The 23,957-nt window shown below is 35.9% G+C and overlaps 1 protein-coding gene across 2 annotated transcripts; it reads right to left on the bottom strand.

Annotated features, from left to right (window-relative positions):
- Positions 1-6,432: 6,432 nt before the first annotated feature.
- SELENOT (selenoprotein T) lies at positions 6,433-23,675 on the bottom strand. 2 transcript variants are annotated; one of them, XM_057499121.1, is made up of 6 exons: positions 23,442-23,675; positions 12,121-12,231; positions 11,434-11,560; positions 9,366-9,453; positions 7,699-7,859; positions 6,433-7,192 (listed from the first exon to the last, which is right to left on the bottom strand). In XM_057499121.1, the coding sequence occupies exons 1-5, from the start codon at positions 23,576-23,578 to the stop codon at positions 7,735-7,737; spliced, it is 588 nt and encodes a 195-aa protein (XP_057355104.1). In that variant the 5' UTR covers positions 23,579-23,675; the 3' UTR covers positions 6,433-7,192; positions 7,699-7,734. The 2 variants fall into 2 exon arrangements, with proteins under 2 accessions (XP_057355104.1, XP_036752307.1); XM_036896412.2 differs by having other exon boundaries at positions 6,433-7,200; positions 7,706-7,859.
- Positions 23,676-23,957: the final 282 nt, after the last annotated feature.

Genomic DNA, 23,957 nt, shown 5'->3' with positions numbered 1-23,957 from the left:
AAAAGCTAAATTGTAAACATGAGACTTTAGATTTGAGGATAATTCTAAGGGAGTGTATGTTTCAGCATGACACTGATCCCTACGATAAAGTAAAACTCCAGAATACAAAGGGACTGTGACCACAAAAGCTGACACTGAGTTTTTTTTAATTGACTAAATTACTGTTGTGTATATCCAAGGTCAAAGATGTCTGAAAGATGAGATGGAATACCAGAATGTTTTTGTTAGAGCTTCTGGCCACCTCTTCTACTTCCTCTGCCTCAATCCCACTCCTACCCTCCCATGTGTCACTGCAGCCAGACACCTCTTAAAACTCTGCCTCTACAGCTCATCTCTGTACAAAAATATCTTCACAGAATGCATCCCAATTCTTCAGCTCTCAATGCCTTCAACCATCTTTCCCCAACCTACCTGTACTCTGTGTAAGAGTAAAGGTACTCTTGGACCCAGATACTCCCATGGTCCAGGGCCTTCCCCTACAGGAATTATCACAAAGACCCTGAGCCTCTGTGCTTTCTCATCTATAAAATGCAGTTCCTTCTGTGCCTGCCCTGCACTCCACCTGTCCAATGCCCCATCTCTCTGCTTCTGTAGCCCCCTTAGGCTTCTTGTACCAGCATTTAACCTGTGTTGCTGCGTTTAACATTTTTGTGTGGTTGTCTCTACTGCTATAAGCTCTTTGAATGCAGGAATTGTGTTATATGCATCTTCACAACTGCTATCTTCCATGTGACCAAGCACATAGAAATCCCTCAAAATTTTGAGAAGCGTAATGGAGTCTAGAAGCTTATTCCACAAGCAGGAAAATTCCAATAGGTTTGACTTTCAAGTTGTGGATTTGCTTAGCCCTCAGTGCATACTCTGTCTCCCACCCCGCACCCATCAACACAGCCTAAGGTGGAAGCCCAGAGAGCTGCCCTCTCCCACCCCAGGAGGCTCATCAGGCTAAGACTCTTGTACCTCAGCCCTAGCTGGAGACTGTGGTTACTCAGCTCTACTCCAGGACCCTGAGAGGCCACCCTGCACTATGTGTGCCCACTGACTGGCCTGTCTCCTAGTCTTTTTCTTCTCCTTTCCCAGCACCCGCCTCCAACTGTCCTTAACTTAGGTTCTTAGTGATATTTTGATCAGATTATTCTTTGTTGTGGGAAGCTACTTGGACACTGCAGGTTACTCTGCAGCATCTCTGGCTCTACTTGCTAGATGCCAGGAGTAATGAAACCCTGCCACCCAGTCATGGAAATAAAAAATTCTCTCATCACTAATGTTCCCAGAGTAAACATCCCTCTGCCCCACATTGAGAACTATTGCCTTAATCAAACCCATTCATTCATCCACCCATTCATTTGTTCACAGGCAACATTGACAAGACCATGATTTTAGCCTTTTTTAAGACTTTCAGAAGCTTAAGTTTTCAGCATGTTTGTCATTATATTTACTTTTTTGGTATTGCAACTCTTTGTGTAACATTTTATAACATACTTATGCTCTTCATATTATCTTTTCCCATGCATCTTCCTGAAACACGTTCTCTTCAGTTACTGTAATAAATCTTAAGCACAGTGCTTTATTGCAGATTATAAAGTTCACATAAGTTTAAAGGAAATGACTTTATAATGTAAATCACTTTATTTCCTAAGATGGTGTGAATGAACACTCACACAGCCCACCCACCCACTACCCCTCGCCCCAAAAAGAATAAGATGCAATGGAGCAGGGGTTACACATAGCTTCAGAAGAAGCATAATTTTCTGTGATATAAATTTTGCTTGAAGATTTAGGGAGTTGTTAAGAATAATAAAATTTTTCACATAAACCAACATGAACAATTTGGAGTGAAATGAAGTTTTTGCATGCATTTTAAGAGATGTCAACAAAAGTATGTTTTGCAATGTGTCACATCAAGCCACTGTCCCAGACAAACCTTTGCTTCAGCAGAAATGCTGAGAAGACCTAATTTAGTGAAATGGATTATCTCCATTGAATCAAAAATGCAAGAACTTCAAGAGAACGTATGATCCAAGCTCTAGCTCAAAGGCAGGTGTGGTGTTTTTAAACCCATCTCATGGTTAAGGTAACTGCCTTGTCTATAGGACATGTAATTAGCAATCTCTCTATGCTTTGCAATTCTCCTCACACAAGCAGTGAGGAGAGTGAAGGACATATGGATTTCCAGTCCACTTTAGCTAAAGTAAAAGTAAATAAAGTTATGAAGTGAAATTAAGATTAGATTCTTATGTTTTGTTACTGTCTCTTCTCTTCCTGCCTGGAGTCATTTCTGACAAAGACCTCTGCTTTTACTCCTCATTCCCCAAGCTCCATGAAGGGTGTTTTTCTTTTTTCTTTTTGTTTTAGCGCTGTTACAAGCTATAGAATCAGGGCAACATACTTAACCTCTCTCAATCTTTTCTTAAGAGTACTGAAGTAGATCTCAATTATCTTTCACACCGAATTTCCATGTATCTGTATAATGTTTTGTAGAATTTTACTTGCATAATCACATTTATAAATGACCTATTGTTTAAATACATTACATATTTTAATTCCATAGAAACAGCGCCACATCTCTAGATTCTTTGGACTACTAAGAGAAGAAATCCAGCAGCATATTCAAATACTTGAAAAAAAATGCTTAGAGGAAAATGTCATGAGCACACTTACCTGCAAACAGACTTGCTCTTAGCAACTCAAGAGTAACAATAAACAGAGAAGCAGTTAATTGTTTTCTTCTCCAGTAAGAGTTGCTAGTACACAAAATAAATGAGTACAGCCAGTGGCCCGAGGGAGTGTTAGTAACCTGTCCGCCAGGTTCTAACACTTTTATTAACCAAGCCAACCAACCTAATGCTGGTTCCAACCATTTTAGATAATTCCCAAACAGCTAAGCACTTCATCTGAGGAGTTCATAACCATAAAGTATAAACCTCTCTTAAAAAATTATGATCCTGAATAGGAAGGAGGCTGGATGGACGGAGTCAACAGGAGGAAAGGAAGGGTTAATGGATAACAGAACTGTTAGGAGAGTCATCAAGTGAGAAACAGAACTCAGGAATGTGACCCAAGTTGCACTAAAGTACTTTTCTGGGACTTTATCCCTGTTCTCATTCCTTCTCCATTCTCCCCAGTCCCACACAATCTTCTCCCCAATTTCAGGGGAGACTCATGGAGAAATGAGACCAACTTGGATGGAGAGTTCTAGAAATCGCATTTGACTACCTAAGACCAACTCTGTTGGGTTTTTCAGTTACATGAACCAGTAAATACTTTTTGGGGGTTTTAAGTTCAGATTGTGTTTGGCTAGTGATTTAGAGTTCTATTATGGTTACTACAATAAAATTACTAGAATTTTAAGAATTTAAATAGATTTGTTTTATATGAAAATCAAGACCAGTCATCACTATGAAATGTAAGCTTAATGCAACCATGTTACCTGCTTTGTTCTGGGAAAATCTAGCAATCAAAATCAGTATTATACTCAAATGCTTAACATTCAAAACATCTATCCAAAAGTTTAAAAATACTAACCCAACAAAGGATAATAGGTTGTACTGATAAAATGGATTAATTGGGAAAATTAAATCCTTGATTTTTCTTAGAAACATCTCATCTCATTGTTTCTCTCCTCTTTTGAGTTTCATTTTACTGAACTCTTGTTCTTATTGTCATTCTATAAATGTGAAGCAAATGTACACAATTTACTTGTTCCATGAGTTACATTTCCTTCCAGGTTGAGTCATAGTAAGTCTGTTTGCCTTGGTACAGTGCTCCTCAGTGTGGACCACAGACTGACGGCATCAGCATTATCTAGAAGTTTGTCTGAAATGCAAATTATTGGGCCCCATCTCAGACCAACTACTAACAACCTCTGGGATGGCATGCAGGAATCTTTCCCCATGACTCTCAGGCACACTACAACTCTAAAACTCCTGCTGCAGTATGTTTGCAGTGATCATGTGTCTTTTATTTTGCTCATACTTAATACAGGCAACAGAAGACATTCCCTAGGCTTTGATAGTAAGTGGGTGACTTTGATACTCTTTCCACTGTATCTGAGAACAGTTTATATTTCTGAAGATACACTCCAAAGCCAGTAGAAAAACGTTCTATTTGCTTTTCTGAGGCTTAGGGAAAAGGAGCCAGGCACCATGAAAGGAAAGGCTCACCTGGATCTTAATATTTGAACTTTGTTTTCTCTTTTGAGTGTTAAACTGTCTGTATCAGTCAAGGGGGAAAGTAGTCAATGAATTTTTCTCCAGACTTGGGGATGTTAGTATGACTTTCTCAGGAATTCTGAAGACTGGGTATAAAAATGGACAATGATGTAAACTGCTCTGCTGTGCTCCACCCCAGCACAGAATACATCACAGAGCTGTTGTCAGTTCATCAACACTGGAACTTAAGCAGCTCATAAGGCTTGAGGTCCAGAAGTGGGAAGATGTGAGTGCCAGACTGGAAAGGAGGGGTGAGGTGTTAGCACTGACTGGGTTAAGAAGCCCTTAGAAAGTAAACATATTATCTGATGACAACTTTTACAACATAAAATTTCCTAAATACAGATATCATGTAAAGTGCTCTAGCACAGATTTAATTCTACAAAGGAGGGGTTTTACCTTTCATATCAGCTTAAAGTTCACTTTCACAATGCTACAGAGGTAAGTCCCTGAACTTCATAATTCCTCATGTTTCTCTCAAAAGAGAATTTTTTAAAAAGCCTTATTATTAAATACAAAATCATGGTTTAAAATTCTGTAGACTATTTTTTGAATCTGAATCATTTAAAATTATGATAATAACTAAATGCCAACCAATTAAGTTCCCAAACTAGTAACATTCAATAAAAAATCATCACTAGGATCCTGTTAAATTTTGACAGTGGTAAAGGCTGATTAACTGCTGTCATCAATGTTAGTGTCATAAGAAAATAATGCATTTATATTCTGAAAAATTATTGTTCTTGCACATCTTGATACTGAGGTATGAAGCCATGGTTTGCCAAGTTTTTTTTATTAATCTAACAAATTATTTCTTTCATAATAGCAACTGTGGTAAAAATCCCAGTAACATTAGCAACTTCCTTTTGTGTTCTATGGTCTTCTGATTAATATAGTAAGTAGACATTTATAAACAAAGCCACACCAATTTGTAAACAACTAATAAATTTTGAAATGTTAGGAATATAATAGAACTATATTCTAAATAGTTTATTTTTTACTTCCTTTTCCTTATTTTTTTAAATATTCATGCTTACCACCAATTGTTTCACTACTCTATTAAATCCTAGATTTAAATATGAACAAAGATGAAACAATATTGAGATGAGTATCAACAAAACAGCTGAGTTTTATCAGTGTCTAAACTACTTAAAGCTATTCTCCAAAAGATAAATTATTCACACAAGTCAAACATGGAAGAAATTAGGATTGAATCTTAGGTTCTCCGTGGTTGACCTATCAGATACGTGGGACTATACAATACAAAGCTAAAGCCTGGATGATCTAAATGCCAAAAAGTTTACTTGTCCCTAGTAGAATGTCCATCAGCTGAAGAAAGACCCTAGACACACTGAGCAGTGTGTTCAATTTGCAGAAGACAGGAAATAGGGGCTCATACAAATCAAGTTAAAAAGGTTTTAAGCCCCAGTCAAAGACAAAATGTAATTATACTTGAAAAATAAACTCTAAGTAACTTCCAGCTTATATTGTACTGATTCTTGCCACCACATGAACTGAGGTTAACAGTTCTGCAGTCTTAATAGGATAAGCCATTTAATCAATTTTTTGCAGTGAATTATTAGACAAACTTCCTGTCAGCTAGAGATTACAGTTTGTTCTACCTTGAGGCTGTCATAATTAAGATAGTTACCAGACATTAATTCAACAAATAAATATCCAGGGACAAAGTGTAAGGTTTGTGCTTAAGTGTTTGATGGACCCAATGCTGAATTACCTCATAGCTTCCTCAAATCCCTTCACTTCCACTAACAAATCTAGACATATATGGAATTCTAGTCCTATATGGAAGCTCAATTATGTTATGACTTGCTTTATGAGTACTTTCTACACTGTGGTCCTATTTCTGCTAAATTACTCTTGCAGTCTTTACCAATTTCATTTGTTTTGTTTTGTTTTTAACTATGTTTGTAGAACTCTGCGAAGATAGTAAATTCACTAAATAAAATTTTCAATTTTGTTCCTTAAATATAATAAAATTCTGATATATGATGTTACACAAGTTAAATTATTAGGTAAGTGATCTCCATTCACCTAAAATTAATGTTATAAAGAGGTTCAATTGAATTTTCAAGTGAGATGAGTTTCAATTAACCTAAAAATGGTAAGTAATCTATTATCTGTGTGTGAATCTAAAGTGTATCCCTTATGAAATCTGTAAGTCAAAAACAAAAATTTAGGCAGACAACTGTTAAATATAATGTTAACAAGTACACTGGGCAATAAATTCAAACTTTTTATTTAACTTACATCTGCTTAAGTTTTTTATTGAATTAAGTAAAAAGGCCTAGTTAATCAACTCATTAGATTGGTCAAGGTAAGACACTTGAACTACGTAACAGGATTTAAAAAGCAGTTGGTCTTTTAGTAATTCTCTGGTAATCACACACACACACACACACACACATACACACAAATTGGTAGAGTACTCTGGATATAGGATTTCCCCCCATAATCTTATATAATGCACTGTTCACAATCTGTAGTATTTTGAAAACTATATAAATTGGACAGGACCAAATTAAAGATGTCTGATAAACTCTTATAAAGTACTTGGGAACTTCATCTGTATTCCCAAAAAGATCAATTTTAAACTATAAAAAAGGAAAATTTATATAAAATCACAACAGATTTAACAGACGTCTTTGAAAAAAAGGTCAAATTGTAACTCAATTTTCTACTTTTTCAAATATGACTAAGAAAAAAAGGTACAAGTAGTAATGTCTACATTTTTTAAAAACTATTAAATGAGTGGATTTGGGGAAGAAAAAAATATACAGTATTATTGCACTCCACGAATGTGCAGAATTCCAAAATGTGCCAGCACTGAAAAACTATCTTGCATTGAGGTTTTCCAAGAGGTACAACGAGCCTGCCAAGAAAGCATCTGGTCTGTACTAACAGCTTGCTGTCTTCAGTACAGGCCTTCATAATGTCAGTCACGCTGCTCTTGCAAAAAATCCCTTAATGTCTGAAAGATATACAGAAGAGAAGAGTATTTTATTTCAAAATTCACTCTTGTAAAATCAACTTATTGATCAGAAAAGAACTGAGAACATCTCTGTTAAGCAAGAGTTAACATCTCCATGTTCACACATATTTGCTGACAAATTTCCTATCCTGAGCATGTTAAAAGAATCTTCATACTCTTAGGAACCAGTTATTTCAAAGTATGGAGAAGGTATGTATTTAAACATCCTAGCATAATAAATCAAGTCTGGCCACTAGGAGCTCACAGTCAAAAAAATGATGTTACAGGCCCAGTTATAACAGACTTGAGGATAAAATTATTAGCATAACCTTACTTTATATTTTGGAAGGTCCAAACTCTCTTGATCCCTTAACAAACTTTAATGAAGAACACATCCATCTGTTAAATCTTAAGTTGGAAACTCAAGTGGTAATATATGAAGTATCTAGTGTCTTGTTGATTTGTGATGAGAATTAACTGAGAACTATAGGTTGCTACTACTTACAAAAGAGTTTTCAGTGCTGATAGGTGGGGCTACGATCGATGATGTGGGATTGAATCCATATGCACATTGAGCTTCATTTCATTGTCAAGAATTTGAACAAGCTGTTGCATGGATGGAAGGTGACCAGATTCCAGCTTAGACCATACAGGTACATCTATAAAAATAAAAGGTACCATCCCCCCAAATTAAAAATGATGCTGTAGTAGACATTCATTTCAATATGTTTATTGTCTATGTACACAGCTGGGGATAGGAAGTGAACAGAAGAATTATACTTCTTACTATTACGGAGTTCATATTCTAGTACGGGAAATGCAAAAAGAACTATACAAATAGCTACAAATCACAATTGTATGCTAACAACACTAGACAATGCTGAGACGCACATATGAGAAACTGGAAAGGAGCCTTTGCACTTACTATTACTAAAAGTGAGAGATATTATCATTAAAAGTGAAGAGAGAGATGGAATACTTCTAAGAGTGCTACACAGGTGGCTGGAGAGATGGAGAAGGTCTAGATCAGGGGTCAACAAATGATAAAGAGCCAGATAATAAGAATTTTTAGCTAGGGAAGACATACAGTCTATCACAGCTGCTCAACTCTCCTTCTAGCATGGAAAGAGCAACATTTATACATAAATGAATAGGCATAGTTGTGTTCCAATAAAACTTCACTGAAAAAAAAAAGGTAGGAGGGAACATGGTCCATACAGCCATCGTTTGTTGATCCCTAGGCTACATCATACTTTTAAAAGTTTTGGCCATGTTAAATTATCTGGTCTTAATCTTGAGAACAGATTTAATGAATTTAAGTCAATGAAGCTATTTAATGAATTTAAGTCAATGAAGCAAGAAGTTGCAAAGTGCATTTGAAAAAAAATATCACTCTACTCTTTGAAGCAGGTGTCAGAAAATTTTTCTATAAGAAGCCAGATAAGTATTTTAGACTTTACAGAGTAACAGCCAAAATCAAGATTATATAGGTATTTATATAACCAGAGAAATAAATTTCCACAAATTTTTCACTGATGAAACTTAAAACTTAAGGTATGAACACTGAAATGTGAATTTCATATCATCTCCATGTGTCACAAAATATTATTTTGATTTCTTTGTAACCATTTAAAAAATGTAAAAACTATTGTTAGCTCATTATTTGCCAACCTCTGGTTTAGAGAATGTATTAGAGGGTAACAAAATAATTGTGACTTGGACTATGGTGGTGGTGGAGAACACAGGTTTTTGGGTAATGTAGCAGGTAGAATTGAGAAGAACTAGTAACCATTAGATATGGAGAGTAAGGAGAAAGTGGTATTATCCTAGGTATCTGACATGGGCAACTTAGTAGAATGACAATGGTACCATTATGTAAATGAGAAATGCCAAGAAAGGAGCAAACTGGGAGCATACAAGAGTTGTAGGAACGAGAGATAATATTTTGAGAGTAGGAATTTAAGATTTCTGGGTATAATACCTAGAAGAAAGGTCAGAGCTCTCTAGAGCTGTATATTCAGAGATTATATCATACAGATGTAATTCTAAAGTCATGGGAGCAGATCATACAGGATTAGTAAAGAGAGATAAATTTAGCACATTATGAAAAAACAGAAAAGCCTCATGCCCATTATAAATCATTTAAAATTCATCATAGAACTCACCATTCAAAGTTATCTCAAATGCACCTGTTGACATACACTGGTTCTCAATCATGTTGCTCAAGAAGAAAACCATCATACATGCATAGACCTAAGAGAAAATATAATACAGAACAAGCAAAGTCATTATGAAGGCTAAACAACATCAGAACTTAAGTCACCATAGTCTCATTTTATTTGCTAATTGCTCTTTTTTTACTCTACTTCTTAAGTGTCTGTACAAACTATTACTGCTATTCCATGTTAACATATGCAGAACAAAAAAAATTCAACATTAACTCACAGCTTTTACATGATGAAGAACATGTATGACATTCACAACAGAGAATTTCTAGAGATCTCATAATAATAGCCTTAGTAAGTTAAACAAAAGAACGCCAGCATTAGAAGGGTTCATTTCACCATTTTTATAATAATAAATGTATGAATTCACAAGAGACTAGTGATGCAATAATCAGCAACCCCATGTATCCAATATAGCCTGTCCATGTTCCAAACAAATCATTTTATTCAAACCAAGAAAAAAAGTAGGTTAGAAAGCACTGACATACTAAATTATTCATTTACCTTTTGAAGACAAATCTATACTTTCTCAAAAAGACCAGAGGTTCCTTGTTGGGCAGAGAGGTTTTAATTTAATAGAATCACCTGACTAAAAGTAGGACATAGTAAAAATGTCAATTCACAGCAAGCTGTTAAAGAGAAAAATCCATCCAAATGAGCACAGCAGATGAGAAAGGGCTTTCCCCCCAGTCCCACTTGAGTAGTCAGGCTTTCATTTCATAACGGTTACCCTAGCCTTTCGGAACATAAGTCTACTTTCTTGGGAAAAATCCACAGGATGTGTCATAAAACTTCAGCTTTCAAGTACATTCCTCTTCCACAGATCAAGCATGTTATATGTCTAAACTAAAATGCACTAAAGATAATTTGCAATCAATAGAATTAATAAATAGAGCACAAAACATTTTCAATAGGTAAACTTCCAATTCTTAATCTGATGCAAATTAGTATCTTGTTAATAACAGGACATACACTGCAATTAGAGACAGCACCTGAGATTATTTTAAGAAGCCTCAAAAGTTACTGGAAATAAGTGATTCCCCAAGAAAAATTAGTATAGCTACATAGTCATCAGCTAAAGGTAATCAGTTCAGATAGAAGACTCCGAAAGAGATTACTTCTTGGAAGGACACCAAAGGCAATCTCATCCAAGAGAGAAATAAAAACTATTCCATTTCTCACAGCCTAAGGTAAAACCTCCAGAAAACATGATTCTAAGTAAAACAGATGAAAGAGACCTAGAAAGAATATATGTTGTAATGGAGAAGACAATTAATGACTCTATAACATCTTACTACACTGAAAGACAGTGACCACAAGGAAGGGGGTTAGGACTTGACAATATGAGTGAATGTTGAAACCACCACTGTGTCGTCTATGTGAAACCATCGTAAGATTGTGTATCAATGTACTTTAATAAAGAGAAACAAAATATATGCTGTAGCAAAATCCTATAAAGGATAGAACAAGTAGAAAAAGATTCTTATGCATATTTACATTGATTGTTACAGGTAATGTAATTTGCTAAACAGAGTCCCCATAAATAGGAAAGTCAAAAGATAGTGAAAAAAAAAAAAAAAAAAAAAAAGACAAAGTTCTGGTAAGAAAAATTTGTGGTGGAAATCCCATTTTTTTAAAGAGAATAAAACCCCTAAAATCCACATCAGTTGGTATAAAAGGCCTATGTTTTGTGTATATAATATTTTGGTGGATATGATTTGCCCTAAGTTATATAACCAAAACCAGGCATAAATTGTTCTGTGCCCAGGGCCTACTAAAGCAACACCTCCTTATCCTTCCAATAATAAAAAGGTAAAACTTGATCATTCTTAATACATAAATATGGAAACTAAGGCCAAGGGAGGTTAAGTGCTTTGCCCAGAGATAAAGTTGAAATAACACATAAACAGGGGAATCAACTACTTTAAAAATGAAGAAAAATCCATTAAAATACCTTCATTGACAACCTAAAAACCTACAGCTATCACACAGCTATTAAGTTACATACCTTATTTTCTTGGCCCCACTGCCAGATGCTAGGAGCTTGCATGCCAAAGAAAGCAAAAGGATCCTTGCCAACAATTATTAAGCCTATTAATACTAGTTTGAAGACTGACAGGAAAGATGCTATGTGTCTATTAAAAGAAAAGAAACAAATTCATCAGAAGCCATATTTTCACATCTACTTCAAAATTTCATACCTCCAGTCTATGTGTACATTTTCTAGACACCAAATCTAAAAGTCACTATTATAACCACTGAAAAAGATAATAACGAAAGTTTACTGTGCAGTTTTAAAACAAAAGTTTAGTATCTTTTAAATTAATCAAAACTAACATAAAATTATATGGCATTGGCATTTAAAAATACTATTATTTTAATGGTAGAAAATTTTGTACCATTTACTTTCTACAGAATTTTGGGAGTTCTTGGGCTATTTCCACAATAAAAATTACATAAGGAGACACAGCTTTAGAAGGGCTGCCAACTCTGAAATAATCCTCTTTCCTTCTTATAGAAAAATTATTCTGTATTTGGATCAAATAAACTTGCTATTTATAAAACAAGGTTCTCGTACATAACCAAGAAATTTTAATAACCAAGGAAAATCAATTGAACCAGTTTACAAAAATTTATTCACAAGTGAAAAAAAATTCACTGAAAAATTCCTTTTAAGTTACTGAAATTTACTTACCTATATATTGGCTGAGGGAGGTAATTCTCTCCTTCAATGCGGATGTCTGGGTACCGCTGGCTAATAACCCGCATGTACTCCTCAAACACCCGCCTATAGCCTCAGGAAACACTGCAGAAAAATGAAAGTGCTTATTTTAAGTGATTTAGAATATGCCTAGATTCATTTTGTAGTTAGACAAAGCCTTAAAAAAATTTCAAGATTAAAAATATTTCTGAAGAACAATTAAAAATTAAGAATGATAAATGCTGGATGATGGGTATAGGGAGGGATCCCCCCACACACAAATTTTACATATTTAAGTTACATTCCCCTCAAATCTTTCCATTTGAACATTAATCTTTATAAATTTGGGTTATTGTTATAGATTGGGACAGCATCAAATATCTATTTATATATGTCAGCATACAGTGAGCTCTCAAATCAATATGCCTTTTTTTGGGTATCAATGACTGTAAACACACAGAAATGAAAACAATTCTTATTCATCTGAAATAGGGACTTTCAAAAGTGGGGCACCATAAGTTTAAAAAAAACCAAGGCACAAAACATGAAATTCTGGTCTGGGCAAATATGCCTGCTCAATCACAATAAAAGGAACTTAAATAACTCTTAGATCCCTTCTGATGCTAAATTTTGATTCTACTTTGCAAAGGAAACAAAGATTGGGAAGATAATTTTCAGCAATATGACAGCAATCCGTATCATTACTCTGAAAATTTAGTCAACAGAATCCAATCATCTCCATTAAAATCTCTGAACAACTGAACTGTGGATATGTATTTCTCTAACAGGGGAAATGGTACCAGAGTGCACATACAGAGAAAAAAGGTATACTGGAAATTTAAGACACTGACAAATGAAACTGAAGAATTTATATTGTTAAAGTATCCATATTACCCGAAGTAATCTACAGATTCAGTGTAATCCCTATCAAAATTCCAAAGGCATTTTTCATAGAACAAAGAATCCTAAATTTGTATGGAACCCCAAAGACCGCCCAAAAAACATATTATCTGGCAATTCCACTTCTGGGTATATATCCAAAGAAAATGAAATCCCTACTGTTTGCTCTGTGAGTTCCAATCCTTCACCAAGGGAGGCCCTAGAGTCCCAGTTAGAAAGATGGGTTTATGTGCAGGCAACACTACTGGTCAGAGTTCTCCAACTCACCTACCTTTCTGACTACTATGCTCAGAAACCTAACTCTATCCTCAGTTCTTCCGATCCCAAGTCTTCAGTTTAATCTCAGACCTCTGTTCATGAAACTCCAAGTAGAACTGACCCATAAACCTGAAATCCAAAAAAGGACTTGAAAACTGAAAGCCTCAAATTTCCAGTTATAAAATGAATTAAGTCTTGGGAATGTACAGCATGGTGACTACAGTTAACAGTACTGTACTGCATACTTGAAAGCAGCTAGGAAAGTGGATCTTAAAAGTTAAAAAAAAAATTGTAACTGTGGTGATGGATGTTAACGGAATTTATGGTACTGATCATTCTGCAATATATACAAATAGCAAAATATTACAACTCAAACTATTATTATGTCAATTACGCTCAATAAAAATAAAAGTGAAACAAACTGTACCTTTCTTATTCTGAAAAACGAAGCAGTTTACAAGACTGACACAACACATTGTAGACAAGTTTAGTTATGCTTGAGTAAACTTTCCTCCCTATATTTGCCTCTAGACTTGTGAAGAAAAACCAAGGAACTTTTTTCCTATTGAATCATTTTCCTCAAAACAACTTTTCTGTTTTGAAACAACAACCCCTACTGCTGACAGATGTTTTCCAAAATAAAACATACCTAGTGTTTATCATGGTGGACAAAATGTTAAATTAAAGGCATACAAGATAGGAGCCAGTAATTTTTCCACCTCTATCACACCCAGTTCTTTCAACTGATTCCATTTTTATGAGTTAGTAAAATTATGATGTCCAGTTAACTCTTAACAAATAAGTATGTGAACTTGCTAAAAATATGTTGCAGCAGCTCCCTGTTCCTTCTGCCCCTGGACTAAAGGGCCTTATGACGTAAACATAAAGTCTGAAAAGAAATCTTTATAAAGTTAAATCCTAATCACTTTGCAAATCTCTTTCCAGTAATACGAAATATCTTAATATATGTAGTTTAACTCTTGGAATTGCTCAAGTTAAAATATTTTCCATACAACACTTTTTTAAAAGGGAGAACTTGCATACAATTTACATGATCTATGTGTAATGAATAGAAAGGAAATACAGAAAATACAGAAAAATCCTGTCCATGCTATTTCAAATAGATTTTGTACTTTTTTTTTTTCGTTAGGTTTATTCCTAGGTATTTTTTTCTTTTTGATCCAATTGTGAATGGAATTGTTTTCCTGATTTCTCGATTTTGTACTTTTTTAGGTCCATCATGCTTTCAGTCTCCAAATTCATGATGCCAACCACTCCACTTTTCCCTTTTCTGTACTGCATCTGTCCTTATAGTCAAATGCCTATTTTATCAAACTTAAGCCTGTCACAAACCCCAGCCTCTTACATCTCCTTATTAAAAGACAAGAGGGCAAAACCTCAGATATTTACTTATGAAATAATTGTGATTTTTATTTTTACTATCTCTTGACCTCACCATCCCCTTTGGTTTACAATAACCTCCCCTTCAACTGTCCTCTCACCCATACATAGGACTGGATCCTGTTTTTATCATGAGACCCAACTCTTATCCCAACAGACAGTCCAGAAATGTGAACCTGTCATAGGAAGGCTTGAGTCTTCTCTCTCAAAATGAAGAACTGGGGTTTAAAAAACTGATTATCTCTACATAGGTGAACATTTAACACAATGGGTAGAGGAGTGGTAATCATTCAAAAGTATTGAGCAGACTACTCTTCAATCTTCAGAGAAATAGAGAAATAGGGGAAAATGAAATATATTTTACTGAGAAAGAACTACATATGTTGTGAACCAGAAAAGAGGGAATGAAGTCTTCTTAGACATACTGGTTTTCTATCGTAGCCAATCTTGAGGCACTGCTGCATCCTTGCCTTTGGGGATTTCTAAATAAATGCATTTCTAAATGCATTGTTCAAACCAGCTCACATGGGTTTCTGCTACTTGCATCCCAAAAATTTCAATATTCCTGCATGTTGTACGAAGAAAATCAGTAAGATGTTTAATGAATTTTGTGCTTTCTACCTGTCTATAGAATTGCCCAGTCCAAGAGCCCACTGATCACTGAAAACTGAATTTTGAGATGTAATCTTTATTGCTCCTACTTCTGTTTATTAGATGAAGTAGTAATAGACATTTATCTGTCTGATGTCATCACCTGCTGAGTGTTTTAAGCAAGGAAATCTGAAGAAGGTGCACTATAAACTACACAAGAAACAAGACATTCAGGGAGTAAATAATAGACTGATCTGATAAATATTCTTAAAAAAATGCCAACAGGAGTGCTCACACACTCCAGATGAAGATCAAAACATGACCAGACTTTTTTTTAAAGTTGTAAAAACTGCACTAAAGAGGTATCAGCTTATCAGGTTAAGGAACTGCATTAAATGAAATCAAGTGACTTCCCTTCCAGCTACCCCTCCTCACTCTTGGAGTACTACAGTGGCCACCATCATAAAAACATAACGCAAAATATGCATGAAGTGGCTTCTAAGCTCCTGGCTTCTATACTGAGTTTATTCCAAAGATTTTAATAAACCTAAAACACAACTAATGATCTGTTTTATTCTCTTCATTCTTTGTGTCTTATTCTTGAGGTCACTAGCTTCTAGTTTCCCTACACCTTTGGCGTAACATTTCAGGAAAGCTTTTCCTTCAGACTATACCACCAATAATTTATAAACTGCTTAAGTTCCTCAGCTCTTCCTGAGAAAGGAATTTTCTCTCTTTACTCTGGAAAGCATTTTTTATTAATAGATTCATATGGTACATAACCTCTCAATAAAGGTGTAAGAGATTTTTATAAGTTGGAAGAGAGACAATAAAAAACATACCATGTTTTTGCTAATTCACTGGCCAGAACAAGAGCGGTCTCTTGCCTGCCTTATTGTTTTTCTGTTGTCTTGTGCAGTTTACCTATTGGTTTTTCACTGGTCCCATGTGACATCTAGAGGCATGGAGGCCAAGCCAAGAGTAGGTTCAAAACTGAAGTTTTACACATATCACATTCTATGCCTAATGACTACCAAACTGAAGCAAAGGCCAAACAGATAAAAACCTATCATAAAGGAACAGTATCAAGAGCTATCAATCTATAGTCCAGTTAGGAATTAAAAGGGAGGCAGGGGTACGAGAGGATTTGTTATCTCAGGGCCAACCACAGTGGACTACAACAGATTGTACTTATTTTTTCAATAAATATTTACTGATGACCAGTACTGTTCTGGTCTCTAGAGATACAGCATCTAGCCAAAGAGACAAAAATCTTTGCCTTTTTAGTACTGGCAACATTCTAATGGAGAAGAGAGAATAAGTTGCTAAGAGTCTAAGCAGAGGACACAGTTCATTAGTTCATAATATCTGAAGCTGTTTCCCCTGTCTTGCTTGAAACACAGAGAGGAAAAACAGAAAATATACCTGAGAGACTACGGAAAAAATGTCACAAAATTAAAGATCAGAAATAGCAACCAAAAAATTCAAACTAAAAGCCTATGTCCAAAAATACTTGCAAGAAGCAGAAAGATGATAAAAGAGATAAGGACCACAAGAAATCTCAAAATCAAAAGCAGAATTAAAAAATATTTTGAGAACCTTAAGCAAATTGATGGGCAGAAAACTCAAGCAGTGATAGATAATAAAAATTATAAGCTGTGAACAGCATCATTAACAGATTTCATAGATTCATCAGTGGTTTTTTTTCCTATAGGAAAAAACCCTGAGAGCCCACAGAACATTTATAACAAATGGCCATCTATGTTAGATCACAAAGAAGGCCCAATAAGTAGAAACAGCAAATGTCACATTCTCCGAATACGTGCAGTAAACTAGGAATTTAAAAAAACCTAACCCACTCTAAGATCTTCTAGTAGGAGTATTAACTAATTTAACTCTGTCAAAATTTAAGCAGTGAAACCCTTTGACATGATTCTAACATTTTACTTCTATGGATTTAATTTACGGAAATAACTGAACAAGTACATACATAAGACATTTGAGGACATTGTTCCTAGCAAAGTAATTTTGTGAAAAATTAGGACCAATCTAAATGTTAACCAGTAAGGCATTGATTAAATAAATTAAGGAATACCCATCTTATATAATACTATGCCTGTTGGTGTAAATCTGTATTTACTGACAGCTGGGGTTTTTTTCTAAAGCTGAAAGTCAAAGAGTAGAACTTTCAAAGGTGTATTTACTTGAGTTCTCATCACAGCATTAAAGAAAGTAAAAATAAACTACAATAATAGGCACTTGATAAATGGTAGCATGTACACTGTGCTAAATGTTTTAACTTACTGACTCATTTCCTCATGTCTTGTCTCCTCCCCCTCCTCCCCGCTAGGTCAGGCTTCATTTGCATACTTTCTTCCCATCACTTATAAAGCTCTTTCTCTGTACCTCCTGGTAGAGTTCCCCATACTCTTCAAGATTTCATTTCCTCCTCTGCAAAGCTTTCCAACTCCCCCGATTAGATAATTTTTCTTTCCTCTGGGTTTTTAAGAACCCTCTGTCTTACTTAGACCACTGGTTTTCAAATGTTACTGTAAAAATTTATATCTTCCTAAAGTTGGATGTAAGGGCAAAAAAAGTGGCATGAAAAAAGGACATAAAAAAAAAGGAAGACTTGATTATCAGCAGTTCTTGCTAAAAGCTACATGGCAAGATTTCTTCCTCAACAATCCCAGGCTGCAACCCAATCAAGGAATATGAAAACATGATTTCCCTTTTTGTAAAGCAGAGAAGGTGACGATCAGGAACCAGAAGACTCCAGCTACATGAAGTGACAAAAGAAATGAAACACATATATAAGTTTTAACTTTTTTCCTTCAAGCTTCTTAACAATACAAAACAGAATAACAGAACATTAGAGGTAACTGGAAAGCAACCAGCCTTTTTTTAATTAAGGTATTATCGATATACACTCTTCTGAAGGTTTCACATGAAAAATCAATGTGGTTACTACATTTACCCATATTATCAAGTCCCCACCCATACCCCATTGCAGTCACTGCCCATCAGTGCAGTAAGATGCCACAGATTCACTAGTTGCCTTCTCCGTGTTACACTGTCTTCCCCATGACTGCACACACCATGTGTACTAAAATTATACCCCTGAATCCCCTTCTCCTTCCCTCCCTACCCATCCTCCCACACCCCTCCCCTTTGGTAACTGCTAGTCCCTTCTTGGAGTCTGTGAGTCTGCTGCAGTTTTGTTCCTTCAGTTTTGCTTCGTTGTTATACTTCACAAATGAGGGAAATCATTTGGCACTTGTCTTTCTCCGCCTGGCTTATTTCACCGAGCATTATGTCCTCCAGCTCCATCCATGTTGTTGCAAATGGTAGGATTTGTTTCTTTGTTATGGCTGAATAGTATTCAATTGTGTATATGTACCACATCTTATTTATCCATTCATCTACTGATGGACACTTAGGCTGCTTCAATATCTTGGCTATTGTAAATAGTGCTGAAATAGCAACCAGCTTTTTTTAAACAGATGAATAAATTGAGAGCTAAAAAGATTAATTTCCTGAAAGTCACTCAGAAAACAGACTGAATAAGGCCTGGGCTTCCAAACTGCTAGTCCAGTAAATATGCAGTTTTCCAGTAACTTTACTATTCAAAATTTATGAGGTTATTGTGATATTTCTAAATGATATATTCAATTTCCACCACTTACCTTAATGGCAAACTGTAAAGAAATAATGTTTCAATTTTCGGTAAGAGGAGATAAAATCCTTAACACTGTTTATGTTTTACCTACATCTAAAAGCTCTGGACTAAAGTACTCTGTTCATTATTAAGTAGAAACAACGATTATATGCACAGCATTCAGGTAGATACAATTATTTTGCTTAAAATGGTAAAAAGCAAAAACAAAATGGTAACTAAATTCCATATAAACATTACAGAACTTAAAAAATCTAACAGAGTGGTAGTGCTGCAGCTTTCAGTTTGTTCGCTAGTAACACTCTATTACTACTCTTCTAACGGAATCAATTTATTACTTCTTTATTTCATTGATTTTGAGAAGTATATTTTTCCTATTTAGCATCTTTTAAAAAACAAATCAAAAAAAAAAAATAAATAAAAAAAATAAAAAAAAAAAAAAAAAAAAAACAAATCAGTTGATAATATGGGTAAATGTAGTAACCACATTGTTTTTTCATGTGAAACCTTCATAAGAGTGTATATGAATCATACCTTAAAAATTTTTTTTAAATTGCCCTTCTTTGTTTATCATTCCAGTGACTGGCACAGCGTCGCTCCAGAACAGGAGTCATCTTTGATACCTCTCACTCCAGGATGCCTCTCCTTCCACCCAAAGGTGTAACCCATCACCAAGAATTGCTAAATTTATCTCCTAGAAGTCTCCTAAACCTGCCGTTATTCTCTACTTCTACTACTGCCTTTCTATTCCAAGCTTTTATTATCTCTTACCTGGACAATTCCAACAGCTCCTCCAAACGGTTCTCCCACATCTATTCCCCTGTTTTTCCACAGTGATTATAACTGATCTTTATCATGGCTTGCCACCCCACTCCAGGGTCTATGCCACCTTCTCTTTGGTCTTTGAGGTTAGGAGCTTTGGTCTTCTTTAAATTTTCTCTCCTACAACCAGACCACTGAACATGCTATTCCCATATCTTTAAAGCTCTTCCTAAATAAATCTTATCATTCATATCTCAGTTCAAAGTTATTTCCTCATGGAAACCTTCCTTCCCTGATCTGACGAGATCCCTCTCCTACCATATTACTTTCCTTCACAGCACTTAACTGTGATTTTTTATGTGTTGTTCATAGATTAATACAGCCTTCAACTCTTGCCTGCAATATCTATGAGAGCAATGAATTAAATTCCCAGCACCAGGCAAAGTGCCTGCATAGAGTAGGTGCTCAAGTATTTGTCAAATGTGCAAATATTAAGTTTACAGTAACTAACCTATAGCTCACAATATCTCAAATTTCTTCAATTCAGCATTTTATTAATCTTGATCAGTATCAACATCCAAATCAGTCTTAGGTCTTTATTTTCATTTATCCGTATCATGAAAGCAAAGGTTGAGTTTGTATAAATTTAAATAAAAATCTATTACTATAGAGCTTGCTTCATTTACCTCTTCAAAATCCATGCAGTAGTTGGTTGTCCTAAAATTATAGCAGTGGATTCTTAAATTAACAAAAATTGGAAAATTCTGCTATGTTCTGCTTATGTTTTGAAATCTTAACTTTATCTACTATTCTTAGTAAATCAATTGTCAAATGCTCAAGTAAGGGCTAACTATAAAGAGCTGTAGCCAATAGTCTTTTTAAATCAACAACTGATTAAATGCTGTAGGTCTGGTAACATGTTAAATCATATATATGGAGAAAATAAAGCATGAATACGAACATCATGAGAAATAGTACCTATCAGAATATATTTATACATAAAATACATTTTCACATAAAAATCAAAAGGAAAATGTGACAAGGGAACTTTAAACTCTAATTGGAGAATTTCCTTTTTTATGTTCAATATTTAAACAGTTAATACTTAAATTAAAATATTAGTATTTATATTAAACATAAAACAATATTTAACCAAGCGGGAAAGATTTTTCCCAAAATATGAAATCAGCGCCATCAAATTTACATAATCCTACTGCTCAATCAACATAATAAGCCAAAGACTCAGGTGCATAAAGTAATACCGTACATTTCTGTAGGTTTATAAGGGGCCATACTGTCTTGTTCACTACAGTAATATTTAGGCCCTGGCACAAGCAGGTACTGAATGAATATTTACTGAAAAAAAATACATGAATATAGAATAGGAAAGTTTGTTTTAAGCTATTTTGCATAATTGATCTCTCCCGCTTCAATTCCGTTTGTGTATTGCTATTTTATCCTATTAGCAATTATAAAAGTGGTACAATTAACAGATAATATATTAAGCTAAAGTTAAAAAGAAAACTACTTATATAAATATGTAATAATAAGAAACAAAAGCATTTCAAAGGTAAAAATAGTTTCCTTTGTTAACAGTGGTAATTAATGAAAAATATTATACAGCACTGACGTTTCAAATGGAATTAATTTTTTTCACATATTTATCCTCAATTGTTGTAGCTGCTTCTCCTTTCTCAAATAAACCTGCAAATGAATGTCCAAGAAACTGTACCGAAATTAGAAGATTAATATTCACTTTACTATTTACATATTAATCTCTGGGGGAAAAGTAGCAAACAACAAGCTATATTTACCTGCATTTGGTAGGGCATATTAATAGTTATTTCCCATCTATAGATAAAAAACAAAACAAAACTGAAGCATTTTTGCATGTAACATGCTCAGAGTTACTGCAAAAGAAAACTCTTACTAGACTTTTGGGACAAGTTTGTTCTTAAAGCAAAAAAACCAACAAGAAGAAGAAAAATTAGTAAGTGTCAAAAGTTCCAAGGAAGTACTACTTAAGACTTTTAAAAGTTTAAATTGAAGGACTGAATGCCATTCCTGACATTTGTTTACACATTTTTAAAACTCTGTTATGCATATCTTCAGTGGCAGATACACTTGTTAAATTATTTTGACAAGTCTTCCCATATAAGCAACTATAAAAATCATTTTGGAAAAGCACCAATGAAACCAAGAAATACGTAAGTAGGAAATAGAAAAAAACTACATTTGGAAACCGCAGTCTTTTTTTTAACTACTTAAATGAAAAGTATTACACTTAATCCTTAACAGTACTTATAAACTGGTAAAACGACTACCACCTTCTAATTAAAAAATACATATCTGGGGGAAAAAAGTCAGCAGGGACAAGCCATAACCCCCATTAACAGCCTTAAATGAAAGATGGTATGTGCTGGGCATACAGTTAACAGTACAGGGAGACGAGGAGGGTTTTTTGTGTTTTTAATCAGGAAGGGATGGCAAGGTTTTCAGTTTTCACTCCAAAAACAAAGTTTCACTATCTTACTTTCTGACTCTCTTTAAAGGTCACTTAAATTGATTTTCTTTTTTTAATTTTAAAAATGTGCTTAGTCTTTAAAGATCAAACTAAAAAATTAGCTGGATAAGTGGAAAATATAAACTTTAGTACACTTAATACATTAAGTTTGAAAAAGCTCATTTTCAACGTATTATGGCCAACACCAATATTCCAAAGTATCAGGGATCCTAAGATTTACTAATCTGGCCATCCTATGATGAAACAGAAGTCATCTGCAATGCAGGATTCTAATTTCCGAATTTTACAATTTTGTTTTTCTGTTTTTAAATCTCAGCCTTTCAAACCTTCCCAACACTACTTACGTTAGTACATGCATTACTGCTCTGCTAATATTTAACTAGGCAACAATAAAATGACTTACAGAGCAATGTCGAAATTTGCCAAGGGTTTTGTTTTTTCTGTTTCTCTGAATGCACAAGATATTTCAAAGGTAGAAAGAGATGCCAGGGCAGGTAGCCCCTGGGAGGGGGTTATAACGAGAATAGGGAGCACATCCAGTTGTCTGGGAACGAACGCTGTCAGGGCACTTTTCAAAGACACTTTGGAAATTGCCAACTGAAAACGGCCTCTTTGGACCTCTCCACGTCCTCCATCTGTCTGAATTCCCCACTCCCTTAACAGTCACCCCGGCAGGTCCCGAAGAAAACTGCATCTGTCCCTCCCGGGTCCCCTCCAACGACCCGAATTAACCTTCGCCTCGCGCGGCAGCGAAGCCACCTGGCATAACCCTGGGTAACGGGAGAGCAAGAGTGAATTGGGTGACGAATGCCGGAGCTCCTCCGCCAACGCTGCGCCGACTCATGCCCACCTCCGCAGGCACCGGAGTGGCCCCGGCGTGACTGCCGATCGGTCCTCCGCACCGACAAAGGTCCCCACGTCTTCGCTTTTCAATGTTTTAACCTTCCTGTGTCCTCTTTCCCCCATTCCCACCATTCTAACGGCCAAAAAAGAGCAGTGAGCGGTTGTGCTCGAAGGCACGGCGGGCGGCCTGGACGTCCCGGGGAAAGGCACAGGAGAAGACAGACATCGGAAGGCTGCTGGCGCCGTCCTTCCGGGCCGGGGTAGGGTCAGCCCGCTAGGCCGCGAGGCCGGGACCTCGCGTAGAGACGGGGCACGAGTAAGAGCGCGGCGGCGCGGCCGGGGCCCAGCACACATACTCACCAAATCTGGAACTTGAGCAGCGGCCCCGTAGCGTACTGCATCTTTAATCTCTTGCTAGGCATGCCGCCCAGGTTGGCCGAGGCATCGCTCCGGATCATCGCCGACGCCGCCACTAGGAGAAGTAAGAGAAGCCTCATCTTAGTAGAGCCAGCCACTTCGGCCGCCCTCAGACCGAGACTGCAGCCAGTCGTAGGCCGAGCGGGAGCCGCGAGCCGCTCCCCACTGCGCAGGCGCAATCCTCCAAAGTCAGGGAGGGAAGCAGGAATGCGCCTGCGCAGCCCGGCACCTGCGCACGCTCGGAGAGGCAGACCGGACCTGTTTCACTGTCCTAACCCACCATGTTGGGCGTGTGTAGAGACCGGGTATAGAATGAGAACTGTAGGGAGGGAACGAGGCAGCTGGTGGAATATCAGAGGACCCGATTAATTATAGCTTCGGGTATACATCTGGGTACTACGTACAGTGTGGTTTATTTCAGGCATTTATATGCCTGAGACACTTAAAAATATTATTTAA

This window comes from Manis pentadactyla, chromosome 1 (genome assembly GCF_030020395.1).
Source record: "Manis pentadactyla isolate mManPen7 chromosome 1, mManPen7.hap1, whole genome shotgun sequence".
Lineage (NCBI taxonomy): Eukaryota > Metazoa > Chordata > Mammalia > Pholidota > Manidae > Manis > Manis pentadactyla.
Note: the sequence above shows the minus strand (reverse complement) of the source record. Positions and strands in the feature narration are given on the sequence as shown.